The following is a 13,392-nucleotide window of genomic DNA, read 5'->3' on the forward strand; positions in this document are numbered from 1 at the left end:
CTCTGAGTAGGAAATCTGTGCCCTGGCTATAAACTTCTGGCACTCTGAGGAACCCAGCTGTAGTAAGTCGAGTTTTGTGCCCACATGAGACTCTTCTGCATCCAGTTTTGCCTGGTTATTTAATCCTGGCCCAAATCTTCCTTTTCAACACAAGCCGGCCTTACCCCAGCCCTATACACACTCTCTACAGGCTTTGTACCATTCACAAAAACAGCCATGCCAAGATGTTTGAGGTTGTTCATCTATGCACTGGGTGAGACCCATGAAGCCTGTTGCACTTTTATTCCAACAGAGGGTCAAGAAATAAAGGTTTAGAAAAACTTAAAATTTTCAGAATTTAGTAAAGTTCAAACCCGAGTCAAAAGCATCAAAAATTAGTCATTGGCCTAAAATGGGCACAGTTATGTGCCCCACTTGCTTTCTCTCCTTCCCATGCAGCAAGTGATAGAGGTTGGGGAAAAGAGGAGCAAAAAGTGACTCTGGGAATAGGGCCCCTGTTAAGAAAGCTCTGGAGAAAAGGAACAGGGTTTCGTGACATTGCTCAAGGCTGATTTATGACCTCCCAAGGGTAGTGAACATTGCATTCCCCAGCTTAATGGAGGGGGCAGGGTCTGAAGTTCCCTCAGCTGGAACACAAATGAAGGAAAGCATCAGGTTTCCTGGGACCATGATCCCACCTCCATCAGCAGGAGATCCTTTGGTATTCTGCATCCATATATATATATATATATAGGCTGTCCCCTGTCATCCTCTCTGGACACAGCAGCCACAGTAGCAACTGCCTGAAGACACCGCAAGTAGGGTCAGTCCTTACAACCGCCAACAAAAGCTACTCCATGATGTGGGAGCTCCGTTCAGTAGCCTTCACCCGGGCTGTCTTTGCAGAATTTCTGGCTACCTTGATCTTCATCCTCTTTGGCCTGGGCTCTGCTCTGAACTGGCCCTCAGCTTCCCCGAGCATCCTTCAAATCGCCCTGGCTTTTGGCTTGGCCATTGGCACATTGGTCCAAGCACTGGGGCACATCAGTGGAGCCCACATCAACCCAGCAGTGACGGTGGCTTGTCTCATAGGCTCGCACGTCTCTTTCCTCCGCGCAGTCTTCTACGTGGCGGCCCAGCTCCTGGGAGCTGTCGCCGGAGCAGCCATCTTACATGAAATCACCCCACCAGATGCCCGGGAAGGCTTGGCCATCAACAAGGTAAGACATCAGTCTGTGGATGGGCTGGGAGGGAGCAGAAAAGATTGGGCAGGGATTCTGGGAAGACCGAGGGATGTGAAGAAAGGTCTTGTGGCCAGCAAGGATCCCTTTTATTTGTTTTGGTTGGTGTGTCTGGTGTGTGGTGCCCAGAACCGCCTGGTCATTCTGTTCCTGGGAGCGCTGGGGCTCCTGGGGCCTCTTCACCCACCTCTCATCCTGCTTGCCGGTCTTGGCATGGGAATAGGCAGCCTTTTCTTCCCTCTGTGTTGTCTTGACAGTATTTGCAGGCTGCTGGTGCTGTGCCGGATCCCTTGGCGCTGACGATGGTGTAACAGGTTTTATTTGTCTGGATCCCGGCTTTTCAGTAGATAGCGCTGCTCGTTCCGTTGTGTCCCATTGCAAAGGGACACAACAGCGCCAGATCCAGCTGGTTTATCGCAGTGCCTGACAGATGTGCATGCCCCGGCAGTGCCATCACACAGCGACAGAAGCGTTGCAAGGGTCTGACTTTGCTTTCAGACCTTGTGCAACTCCAAAACACAGAAAGAAGCATTCAGAGGATATTGATTTACAGGCATGAGAAAAAAGGAAAAATTGGGAAGCTTAGGAAGCTGTGAGGAGACACTCCTGGTGGTACCCTCTCCTGAACTCTGACATCCCCTTCTCCGCTCATGCAAAGAGGTGGAAATAATAAACAGAGGGGTAAAAAAAGTCACAGGGTTCGCTATCATCTCGCTTTTCTCCAAGCGCCACGACTCCTCTTCAGAGGGACGTGTGTGGCCGTATCTCCCAGGCAGAGGCCCCCACGTTGGGAGCAGCATCGCCCAACTGCAAGCCGGGTGGCGAGGGAGCAGGAAGGCAGCGTATTTTAGAAAGCAGCACACCGAAATCCCCTCTCGCACACCAGTCAATTAGCAGCAGGGAGGCATTGCCAGAACCCGGCTTCGCTGCCAAGGAGATTAGCAGAGTTGAAAAAGGGATTGAGGATTAATTTGAAGAACAAGGCTATTTAGACTGATAATAGCTGAGGTTTAATAAACCAACAAAACAAGTAGGAGTTTTAGGTGCAACTTCAAAAACACCTAGCCCTGTTGTTTTACAGCTTAAACCAACTAAGAGGGGGAAAAAGAGACTTTGATTTTTCCCCTGTGGGCTCTTCATCTTGCAGCTGCCTGCATGAGTTATCCCTCAAAGGATGGGGAATATTGGATAGAGGAGAGCAAGCAAGATCAGACCTGGATCTCAGCCAGGCGGGCAATCGCCGCGGTCCCAGAAGGTGCTGGTGTCACTGGGCAAAGCGCTCGTGGGATCGTGCCAGGACAGGCCAAGAAAGAGAAAAGACAGCGAGAGGGGACCACAGATGAGCAGGGACTGCGATTGGCAGTGCTCTGGCACAGCGGCGCTGCCAGAGCCTTCAAATCTGGATTAAAAACTGTCAAGGAATAATAAAGTGCCAGAAAGCAGAGTCTGAGGAGAGGGGGATGCAGCTAGGCATCAAACCTGACAAATTCTTGCAGTCAAGAAAGAGTGGGAAGAGAGGATTTTTCTTTTTAATGCCAAAACATTTCTTTTTTGACATTTTCAAAATGCAATACATAAACTTTACTGAAAGGCATTTGTATTAAAAAAAAAAAAAAAAACCCTGAGAGGAAAAGAAGGGTGGAGGAAAAAAGTGAAATATCCAGAGAAATACCACAAAAACATTTCCTGGCACGTCAATAAAATGTTACCCATTGACCCACTTTCCCTTTTCCCTAGGAAAAATTTCCTCTTCCTCACTTTGGTGCCAAAAATCTCCCCTATTTCCTATATCCCTTTGGGTTCCTCCTGAACTGTGTCGTCCCCCCCCCGACATTTCTGGCTCAGTCACCAAACTCGCCCATCCCTGAGGTATGACTTTCCTTCTCTTCCAGCTGCACAACGAGACCACGACAGGGCAGGCTGTGACCGTCGAGCTCTTCCTCACCTTCCAGCTGGTCCTGTGCGTCTTTGCATCCACCGACAGCCGACGGGAGGACAACCTTGGATCTCCTGCCCTGTCCATCGGCCTCTCTGTTGCCGTGGGACATCTCCTGGGGGTGCGTAGAGCGGGTTAAAAACCAGAACGGAGCTATAGTGTGAACTCGGCTTTTATTAGACATGAGAAAACTCACTTGCAGGGCTCTGCTCCTCCTGGAGTCCCTTTGGGAGCTCCCAAGCCATGAACCCAGGGATCAGCTCACTCTTCTATCCTGGGGTGAACACATTAGCAATTGAGGCACCCAGGACTGTACTAATTATGCAGCAGTAAATATTTGGGATGGATGGCCAGGGAAATCCCTCACAGAGGACTTTTGCAGGGAACAGGTGTATCAGGAGGAACAAAGCAGCCCCTGACCCTCCTAGCTTCTCGGTGCATGCATTAAAACAGTAAAATTTTACACCGCATCTTCTGTCCCCACCGATCTGCAAGCTCTTGTGTTTATGGGACTATTTTTCTGCTGTCCGTAGTGGCAAGGAGCAGCAATTTGCTCCAGGAATAGGCACAGGAGGAGTTTGTCCCAGCAGTCACCGTCACGGTGCAGGGCACCTCACCCAGCCAAAGGTGCTGGAAGTGAGCCACAGCGGAGGACTCCTTGCTTTGCCTGCAGCAGTTGCACCATGCACGGTGCGTATGTGCTCACGTAGAAGATGCACAAATAAAGGCAACTCACGCGTGCCGACTCAGGTGCTGGAAGTCACTAGCATCCCTCTTCCTGGAATGGCATGAACTGGAGGACGAAATGTCAGCATGGTGAATGAATCATGCTAATAACACACCAGAACATTTAAAAATGAGGTAAAAGGGCTTCATGCTAACAAGTGCGTCCTTTCTCCACAGATCCGTTACACTGGCTGCTCCATGAATCCAGCCAGGTCTTTTGCCCCTGCTGTGATAGTCGGAGATTTCAGTGACCACTGGGTAAGAATTCAGGTTGCACGTCTACGTGCCATTTCAGTGGGATGAGCCCCCCAGGTTACCGATATTCCTAGAATGCCAAAGAGCCAGCCAGATTCCTGGCATTTCAGTGCTGGCTTCCAGCTGGAGGAGAGATATAGAGATTAGCAGAAAGAGGTGGAGCCACTGGCTTCTTTATTGGCTTATCTAAGCAGGGTGAATTGCAACAGGAAAAGGGTGTATCATTCGTTGACCATGATCTAGCAAAAGAAGGAAAACAAATGGAGAGTTGAGCTCCTCTTGCCATACTGGGAAGCTTTCCTGGTTCCGGTTGGATCTGGGCCTGTATTTTCCAGCAGCTCCTTTGGGGACTCTCCCGGACATTTCCTTTTGCAAAGAGCATGTTCAGAGTAGGAGTTGCGGTCATTTGGGACAACGTGCTCAGAGGTTTCCGGCCCAAGCTGGTGGGCTCCTCACCACTATTAAAATGCGTAAGTGGGTAGGAAGACACACCTATCATTAATAAAGCTCTGACTCAAAACATAGGAGGAGGAGATCGAAGACGATGGTTAGATATATTCAGGCACAACAGCTATGGAGAGGCGTTCAAGTCAACAGAGCTGAGGAAAGCAGGGCTGGCATCTGTATTTTGCTTCCAATACACACAGTATAGGAAGGTCTTTACGTAAACCCCTCTTAATGCTCTTCAGAGACCCTGGCTCCACTTCGTCCTCCAAACACAGGCCAATTTTCACTCCCTCAATTCTCTTTCTCTTTCTCCAGGTCTTCTGGGTGGGCCCCTTGGTCGGAGCAGCAGCAGCCTCAGTGGTCTACAATTACATCCTCTTCCCGCAAGCCAAAACCTTCTCAGAGAGGCTGGCCATCTTCAAAGGCTTTGAGCCAGAGGAGGACTGGGAAGAGCGCGAAGTCCGCCGGAGGCAGTCCGTGGAGCTCCACTCCCCGCAGACCCTGCCAAGGGGGATGTCGGAGAAGGTGTAGCTACACCTCACCCCAGACTGAGAGAGGAGCTGGGGAAAACTCAGATGTCTGTTTTAGAGATGGCACCTGGTCAGATGAGCATTTCACCTCTCCCCTCTCTCCCCTCGCTTTGCTGGGGAGGTAAAATGGTCTCATCTCCCCGGGGAGATGCACACTGACAGCTCAGCTCACCTTCTGTCACTCAGCTTTCCCTGCGGCTGCCAGTTTTCTAACCCTGGGGGAAATGGCATTAAACCAAAACAATCAGTGTAGCAACAGAAACGAGGACAACGGGGTCCTATTCTAGGCTGGCAGCTTCCACGGTCTGTCTCGTAGGGGAGGTGAGTTCCCCCTTGCAGGAGGCAGCGTTCAGCAGAGTTCGTTGCCCTTCACGAAGAGCTCCGAGTCCCTGCACGGAATTATTATTACAGCCATTTCATGGGTGTGGATGTTGCCACCCGATGCCTCATTGCTCTTGAACTTCACCTACCTGGCTCCCATCCCTTCTTGCCGCCCGGTTGTTTGCAAACACATGAGCGTTTGCTCCGTGCCACAAGTATCTCATGAACTGCAAGCATTGCTGATGTGAGAGTCCAAAGCACCTTTTACGGCCATCCCAGAGGATGTGGGCATCCTTTGTGCGCATGGAGGCTTTCCTGAGAACACGGGATTGGACACGGGTCCTTGAGTCTCCCTGACTCCGCTGGGGAGCTCTTCCTAAAGCTCTCTGCTGTGACGATGAGACACCTCCTTCTAATTTCCAGCCTGTATTCATTCATGGCTTGTTTGTTCTTGTACCAGTGTTGTTCTTCAGCTTCAGTGGCTCTTCTCTCTCCCTGCTTTTTTGCTTTCTTTCCTCCGCTCCTCTGCACAAAGTATTTCAGATGTAATCTTCTCAGGGGCTGGTACAGCAACACAAGACACTTTCCCATCTCTTGCTTCCTACAGCCCAGGCCATTTTCACAGCCACATGACACCAATGGCTCATAATCAACCCATCTCTTTCTCCTGCTTTGTTGGGACCTGGTTACAGTTCCCAAAGTAGTCTAAGAATTTGCGCCTTTGGGACTTGACTTTGCACTTTTGAGCATTAAGTTTCATCCCATTTCTATTACTCAGCCTAAAAGTTATGCATTTCCTGCACAACATCCCAGTTCTTCTTTCCATTGGTGATGTTCCTCAGCATTACATCATCACAAAATATCATCACCACATTCAGGCTATTTCAGCCAAGGTCGTTAATGGAAATATTCAATAAAACTGGACCCAATTACAAATCATAAGGAGCATTACTGATAATTTTCCTCCCTCTGAGTGTTTCAGCATGAATCACCATCAGTTCTTCTTCTCTTCCTCTTCTTTATCCATGGCGCACTGCTTGTACCATCCTCTTATATTGAATTAATAATTTCTTCTGCCTCTTGCTGTGCTCTTCGTCAGACAAGCACTAATGGCTATTGCCGGACAGAAAACAGGAGTAAACAAATCTTTAATCTAATCCATACAAGATGTTTTCGTGGTCTTCACTTCACTGTACCAAATGAGGCCAAGAGCATGGAATCTCCTGCATCACTTCCTCTAGTTGTCCTCTGTTCGCCATCCCTAATGTTTCCCTGTGAAAGAAGGGGAGAAACTCTGTCAGATCCCCACTTTGCTTTGATTTATTCACTCTGATTCAAGATCCATGTTACTCCTCTAGCCAATTAATGCGAATATCTCCCGAAGGCTGCTGTCGAAGTGTAGCAAGTTTTATCTATGGTTAACCCATATATGTCAGGAAAACCCAAAGAAGCTTACCCAGAATTTATCCTATCAAGGAGCTGCTGTAGAAAACACTGTACAGCTGATTCTTATTCTTCCTTTTTTTAATGTTCATGTTAATTACATGCCTCTTCTCCTTCTGATATAAGCATTTAATTTATTATTTACCCTGACAATGTTTAATATAAACGGAACAAAGCCCTAGAAAATGAGTTTCAATGTCCGACAATTTACTGTACTCTTTGAAATAAAGTGCTTTAAATCACTTCTATGTACCAAATCAGTACATGCAAATCAAATAAAAATAATGACACATTTATAGTCATATAAGATCTTTGCAAAACCTTTGTGTAGATGCAAAATACTTTGGGGACCGCAAACATCCCATGGCCACCACTGCAACGCAGCCGAGCCTGGCTTCGAGTGCAGCTGCCTCAACAACTCCAAATGCTCGTTGGCTTGGTTTGCAAAAACGACACTAGACAACCTACATCTTCAAAATAGTGACCCACAAAATAAAGATCATTCCCCCTTTAGCACTCCTTTGACACTCTTATTTCTGACCTGGCCAGATTCTGATCTCTATACGCCAGCGTTGACACCAAGCAATCTCACTAAACCAGCTTTTCAGATGGCTAAAGCCCTCTCAAGTCAATCAGGTATGCGAATTCATCCTTTCCACAGAGCTGCGTCATTGACTCCAATGGCAATTCCAAAAGTTGCACCGTCAGGAAACCAAGCCAGTAATTCCAGATTTGCACCAGTGGCAACTCAAATTAGAGAGCACGATCAGCAATGCACAGATGAGAGCTGCCATAGACCTTGCTAAACTGATAACACTTATGTATTAGACCTCAACCGGAATGCTTTGAGCCAGGATTTAACACCACCCTCATAACCCTAACTCATAACCCTCCACAATGAATATCTGCAATATTGATTATACCATACATTAGCCTTTATAAGCAAAATCAGGGACCTGTGATAAAAAGCAGAGCCATGAAATCAAAAAGAAAATCACCCTATAGACTAAACATCTCAAATCACATTTCTTCCTACCTCCTGCTGTCACTTGAGACCTCGAGGCTTTCCTTCACCTCCTGTTGTCCCACCTCCGAGACTTGGAGTTCCTCAGCACCATCAGATTTGGGGTGCTTTTCTGCAAAGTACTTTAGGATCCTTTGGGTGCTATGAAAATTCAAGAGCATCAGCATTTCAGAAATGCCCAGACCCCCTTCCCTGACACTGCCAGATGAAGCCCATCCAACTGCACCAAGATACTAGTTGAATGCCAAAAAATTGCACATCTTTGGCAGAATCCACCCTTCATCCCAATGGGTCTCCAGTAGTCCAAAATTACACCAAACTACATGGCCCGAACACTGACAACATCATTGCAAGACCTGCCTCTCTGGAAAGCCGTTGGGACTGCTGGGACCAGCATCACAGGAGCGTGCCTGCACAGCTCCGGGCACCCCAGCAAGCCCAGGTACCACCATGTTTCCCAACAGGCAACCCCACCCAGGGGTGGATGGACAGATGTAAAAGGAAATAAACATGTTGAAAAAGTTATTTTGAAAAATATTGTTGTATTTTCAAGCGAAGGAAATCTCCCCCTCCCTGGGTGCACGCTCCTGTGCCCTTGACACCAGCCATTCGCCGTCGACCTCGTGAAATGCGCACCGATAGCGTTTTAGAGGGGTCTCCTTGTTAGTGGCAAGACATCCTCTCCTTCCAACATTTACATTCAGTACAGGAGGACTGCAACATTTATCTACCAACTTTTTACTTGTGCAGAGAAGGCTCAGAATAATCTGAAAGCACGCGAATCTCCATGCCGAAGAACGCTTCCTGGGCACCTGAATTGCTCCTCCATGCCATGGGTGCAAACGGGCGACAACCGCCTAGAAATACAGCTGGGAACAGCCGGTGCTCCACGGGGAAGCCAGCTCCTCGGCTAATTCCTATTGTAACATTTAAGGTTGAGAAATTTCTTGATGCATTCGCTCCAAGTCTCCGAGGCAGAACAGGGGAGAAACTGGCTCTCCGGTTCACCGGGGTAGCCAGCTGCCCACATATTACCGCCAATATTTTGTTCTATAAAGTTCTGGGCTCCTGGAGCCAGGTGATTATGTGAGACTTTCAGCTTTTTAAAGTTTCCAGATTTGGCTTTCAAGCCGTTCCTATGCCTTCCCGTCCTGGCACCAGGCTCTCAATGAGGGCTGAGCTGTTATCTCCACCGGTGTCTCTCAAATCCCCTTGCGGAGACGGAAAACGGGTGACAGCACAGGGCTAGACCCAGACACAAGAGGTGACACCCTGCGGGATGGCATCCCGCCTGCCCCGAGCTCCCGCTGCCTCTGGGCCCATGCAAAAAGGGGAGGTTTTTCGCCGTTTCCCTGGACTATTTCCATGGTTGTTCCCGTGCCTGTTCCAAGGAGACTGCACAGGGTTAAGAAATAAGACACACTTTCAGAGCAAATACGTTGCGATAGGAAAAACCACCTGCCAAACGCAGGCCAGACCTTTGCTGGCTGCATCCTGAGGACATTAGTAAATGGCTGCTGGCTCATAAAAGTTCAATTTAGCTCAACGAGCAGAGATGCAACCTTCCCAGCGTGTTGCAAAGTTAATCTTGCTGATGCAGGTGGCATTGCTGAAAAGGGCTAGACCTGAAAATCAAGCCGCCTGGGTTTCAAGCCCAGCTTTCTCACTGCGTGACCTTGCACAGATCTGTCTACCTGGGCCTTTGCTTTCCCTGATATGCGTTATTATCCCCGTGTGGCAATTTAATGACAATCGTGATGCAAATGACTTATTAAGAAAGCTGGCGTTTCCATTGCAGGCCAGCCCCAAAGCGTTTGCAGTCATTTTCTTGTAAGCCTTTGAGACCATCAAGTAATTTTCATGCAAAGAGCGGAGCAACGCTGTTATTAAGCATTAATACTCTTCAGCATTTAAATAGCATCATCGCTGTGTACAGACTCACAGGTTACGAGGTCACTTTGGCCAGCTTGGCGGCACCGAGGGCTGGGTCGCAGCTTCGGGACACTCTTCGCAAGCCAAAACGGCAGCGAGGGAAGCGGGGCTGTGCCTGAGGCTGAACCTGGCCCACAAACCGGCGGCTGGGCTAAAGCTCATACAGAAAAGCTGCCAACGATGGAGCACCAGGCGCCTCCAACGGCAAAGGCTCCCGCGGCCGGTCATCATCGTTTCTTGGGCTCAAGGTCTTTTTGCTTCCAAGAGCTCCATCAGGTTACAAAGGGGAATGAAATCCTCATGCTCTGGGGCAGGCGGCTGCAGTTGGGTGCTCAGCACCAACGGTGGAAGGTGCAAATACCACCAGCCTCAGGCCAGCAGGATAAGCCCTTGCCTTTAAAGAGAGCGTGTGAGTGAGGATAGCGAAATCCTTGAAAGCCCTCTCTGAAAAGCCCCGGGATCTGTACGGACACATCGTGCTTCACTAGAAAGAAGTGGTGTGGTTTTGCACTAATCCTCATCGCTTCTCCGATCATCAAGGCAAGACGGTGGCAGCAAACAGCCCCAGGAGCTAAACGTCAGACGTCAGGCAGCTGCAGACTCCTGCTTGCGGAGTGAACTGCAAAGAAAAAAAACACCACAAAAGTCACAAAAAGATTGTGACAAAAGCCTGAGCTGGGATTTGAGTGCAGAGCTACCGTGCACTGCACCTGGGCTTGACTGGAGGGGAAAGTTTGCCATATTTCACTCTACTTTTAATTCCCAATATGTTGGTTGCAGCAAACTCCCAAAGCTGAGCCAGCAAGAAACACCCTTTCTCTTAAAAAACAAACTAAACCCAACTTTCTCCAGCCACCTAATCCCAGCTAATCATAGATTCCAGTGGAAGGAGTTGCCTCCTGTTACTATTATTATTCCTGTTCGCATTGCTGTGCCACTTTTAAGGTCCTCGGTGGCGGTGCAGACCCCGGGCGCGGGTCTCCGCAGCGTTGGCAATCCGAGTTTGTCCGCCCGCGATCCGATCCACCGGGCTGCGCGCCGCGGCATGTGCGGGGCTGAACTTGCCCGGGATCCGGGCTGCCCGCGGAAACGGCAGATGAACAGCAGCCCCGCGCAGGGGCAGAAAATGAAACCGGCAAACGCGGGGCTACAGGGAACGGCACACGTATTCGTTTTAATAACACACACGCCTACCTGGGTGAGGCTGAGCCCGCGCCGAGCGCGTGAGGGCCCCGGGCGAGGAGGAGGCACAGACCTCCTTCCTCCCAGCCTTGCACCCCGGCGCCGGTCCCCCGGTCCCCAGCGCTGGAGCGAGCGCGGGACGCGGGCGAGCATTGTGCCGGCAAGGCTGGAGAGGAAAAAGCAAAGCCCCGTCATCTCCTTTCCTCCGAAAGCCTGGAGGGGAATAAGACTTGCATGACCCCACCGCGTAGGTGCCCGTCTGTCAGCGAGGCCCTCCCGCACGTCTTGCTTAATTCAATTCACTTTGACAGATCAAAGATTTTCCATGCATATGAGTCCTTTGGCAGACGTACAGCTGGGGAGAGGAAAAGGATCCTGCTATTGCCCTCCCCAAAGGCCAGCGCAACGCTATTACACATCAGAGAAGCCAAGCAGGCATGCCCCAAAGAGGAAAATCTAGGAAACCGCCATGGGAGAATAGCTTTGATGGGGCATGTCATTAGAGCAACAACTTGTTGCTCCCTGGAAGTTTTCCCAATCGCTTTCGGCTTTAGTTGGTTATTTCCCGGGGTCCGGCTGGAGGATTTTCTCGCGGGGAAGAGAGCCAGTGCACAACGAGCTTGTTATCTGCCCCGGGATCCCAGGAGAGCGTCCTTTGGTGCAGGGCTGTTTTTAGGATCTCGCGGTGGGCTCGAAGGGGCGATAAGGCGGGCAGGCGCATTACGGGGGAGCTCTCTGCCGAGCGAGAGCCGTGGCGGGCGCGCGAGGAAAGCGTTTGGAGGAAGGGAATAAGGTGCATTTTCTCCAGCTGAAACCACAGGCAGGGCTGAAGGGAAGTGGCAAGTAATTACTCCAGCTGGAATCCGGCCAGGGTATCTTGAAAAAACAGATTGCAAAACTTTCACCAAAACACGCCAACGGACCAGGTGTTTCTAGGATAACAGATCTAGTTTGTTAACTCTGCAATCTCCCCAAAAGCAGCACGACCAGGAGAATACAATTATTGGGAATGGTGCTGTGACAAATCCTCAGCCCTCGGAGACTTTCTGGATCTGGTTGCTAAACTCTTAGGATTTTGGGTGCAGCTAAAAGAAAAGGGCTCATTTCTTATGGGCTCTGGAGGAAGAAGTCCCCCCCGTTTGCTCCCGAGGGAAATCCCTCCTAGCTTTTAACCGCACTGGCACAGGGTAGCTGTAGGTCTGCCTCTACCCAGCAGAAGGCAGCAATGAATGTGACTCATTAGCACTTTTTAAGTTTGAAGAGGGATTTAAAGGATTTTTACGCCTCTGCTGCATGCTTTGCTTGCAGAGTGCAACCACTTCTGCAGAGGAGCAGGGCAACCCCGGCCCCGCGCTCGCCCACGTCCAGCATAGAGAGACGGGAGCGCTTGAGAGAGGCGAGATGCCATCAGCCAAGCTGGAGCCCAGCAAGGGGAACGGCACTGCACCCCAACCCATTAAAATAATAATAATAATAATAAAAAACCCGGTGCAAGGCTGCAAGGACCACGAGGGGACTGAGAATTCATTGCTGAATGTCACCAGAAGCTTTTTCTGTCCCGAGCAGCTCCTGGCTGCACAGCATTGGGAGTCTCCCCGCTCCACTCTCCGCCAGCCAAGGATTTGCAGCTGGACAGATTTAGGACGGAGGGCAGCACCACAGGGACGTGAAAGGGGACATGCAAGCATGGCCCACACCCCTGCAAAGCCTGTGGCTTTATGCTGACATTCCCCAGAGCAAAATCATTGACCTCATTGAGCAACAGCTGGAAAAGCAAAAAGAAAAGAAAAGTGCCCAAAACAGCAGGGGGAGGATGCACCCTCCCTGGCCGCACGCAGGGAGCTGCCCCCGACCCCACGCCACGTGCCGGCGAAACCCACACCTGATGCTTATCGCGCTCTGGAAGGAGCAGCAGAGCAGAAAGGCAGCGAAGAGGTTGGGATCCCAGCTCCCCGGTGCTCAGCCCTCCTTAGGGGCTGCATCGGGCAGAGCATCCCCCCAAAACCACCTGGCTCCCAGGGCCAAGAGCCCCCTGTGAGCCGCTTGCTTCCCGGAGCTGAGCTGTGTGGACACCCTGGGACCGGCTATAGGGTTTTAACTTTGTCATCGCGATCCCTTGTTTAAATCAAACGTGCCGGGCCAAATGCAGGAGCCCTGCCGCAGGGTCACTGCTCCCAGGAGAGCTGTTGCAGCTCGACGCTGGAAACGAGACGTGCCAAATAAAGCTACGGTCACCTCCAACCTGCAAGCGCACCGAGGAAGGGCATGTGAGCTACACCTCCAATAACAAAACCCTCGGCACCCTGCGAGTGGTAGTAAAAGGGAAAGGCAGAGGAGAGAGCCCAGCGTCGTTATGCAACCGCGTTATCTAACGAC

The 13,392-nt window shown here is 50.4% G+C and overlaps 1 protein-coding gene across 1 annotated transcript; it reads left to right on the forward strand.

Moving 5' to 3' along the window:
* The first annotated feature begins 832 nt into the window (after window positions 1–832).
* AQP2 (aquaporin 2) lies at window positions 833–5,150 on the forward strand. Its single transcript, XM_026078226.1, has 4 exons — window positions 833–1,199; window positions 3,113–3,277; window positions 4,060–4,140; window positions 4,900–5,150. The coding sequence occupies exons 1-4, from the start codon at window positions 837–839 to the stop codon at window positions 5,113–5,115; spliced, it is 825 nt and encodes a 274-aa protein (XP_025934011.1). The 5' UTR covers window positions 833–836; the 3' UTR covers window positions 5,116–5,150.
* The last annotated feature ends 8,242 nt before the right edge of the window (window positions 5,151–13,392 follow it).

Source organism: Apteryx rowi, unplaced genomic scaffold (genome assembly GCF_003343035.1).
Source record: "Apteryx rowi isolate R43461 unplaced genomic scaffold, aptRow1 scaffold_475, whole genome shotgun sequence".
In the NCBI taxonomy this organism is placed as follows: Eukaryota; Metazoa; Chordata; class Aves; order Apterygiformes; family Apterygidae; genus Apteryx; species Apteryx rowi.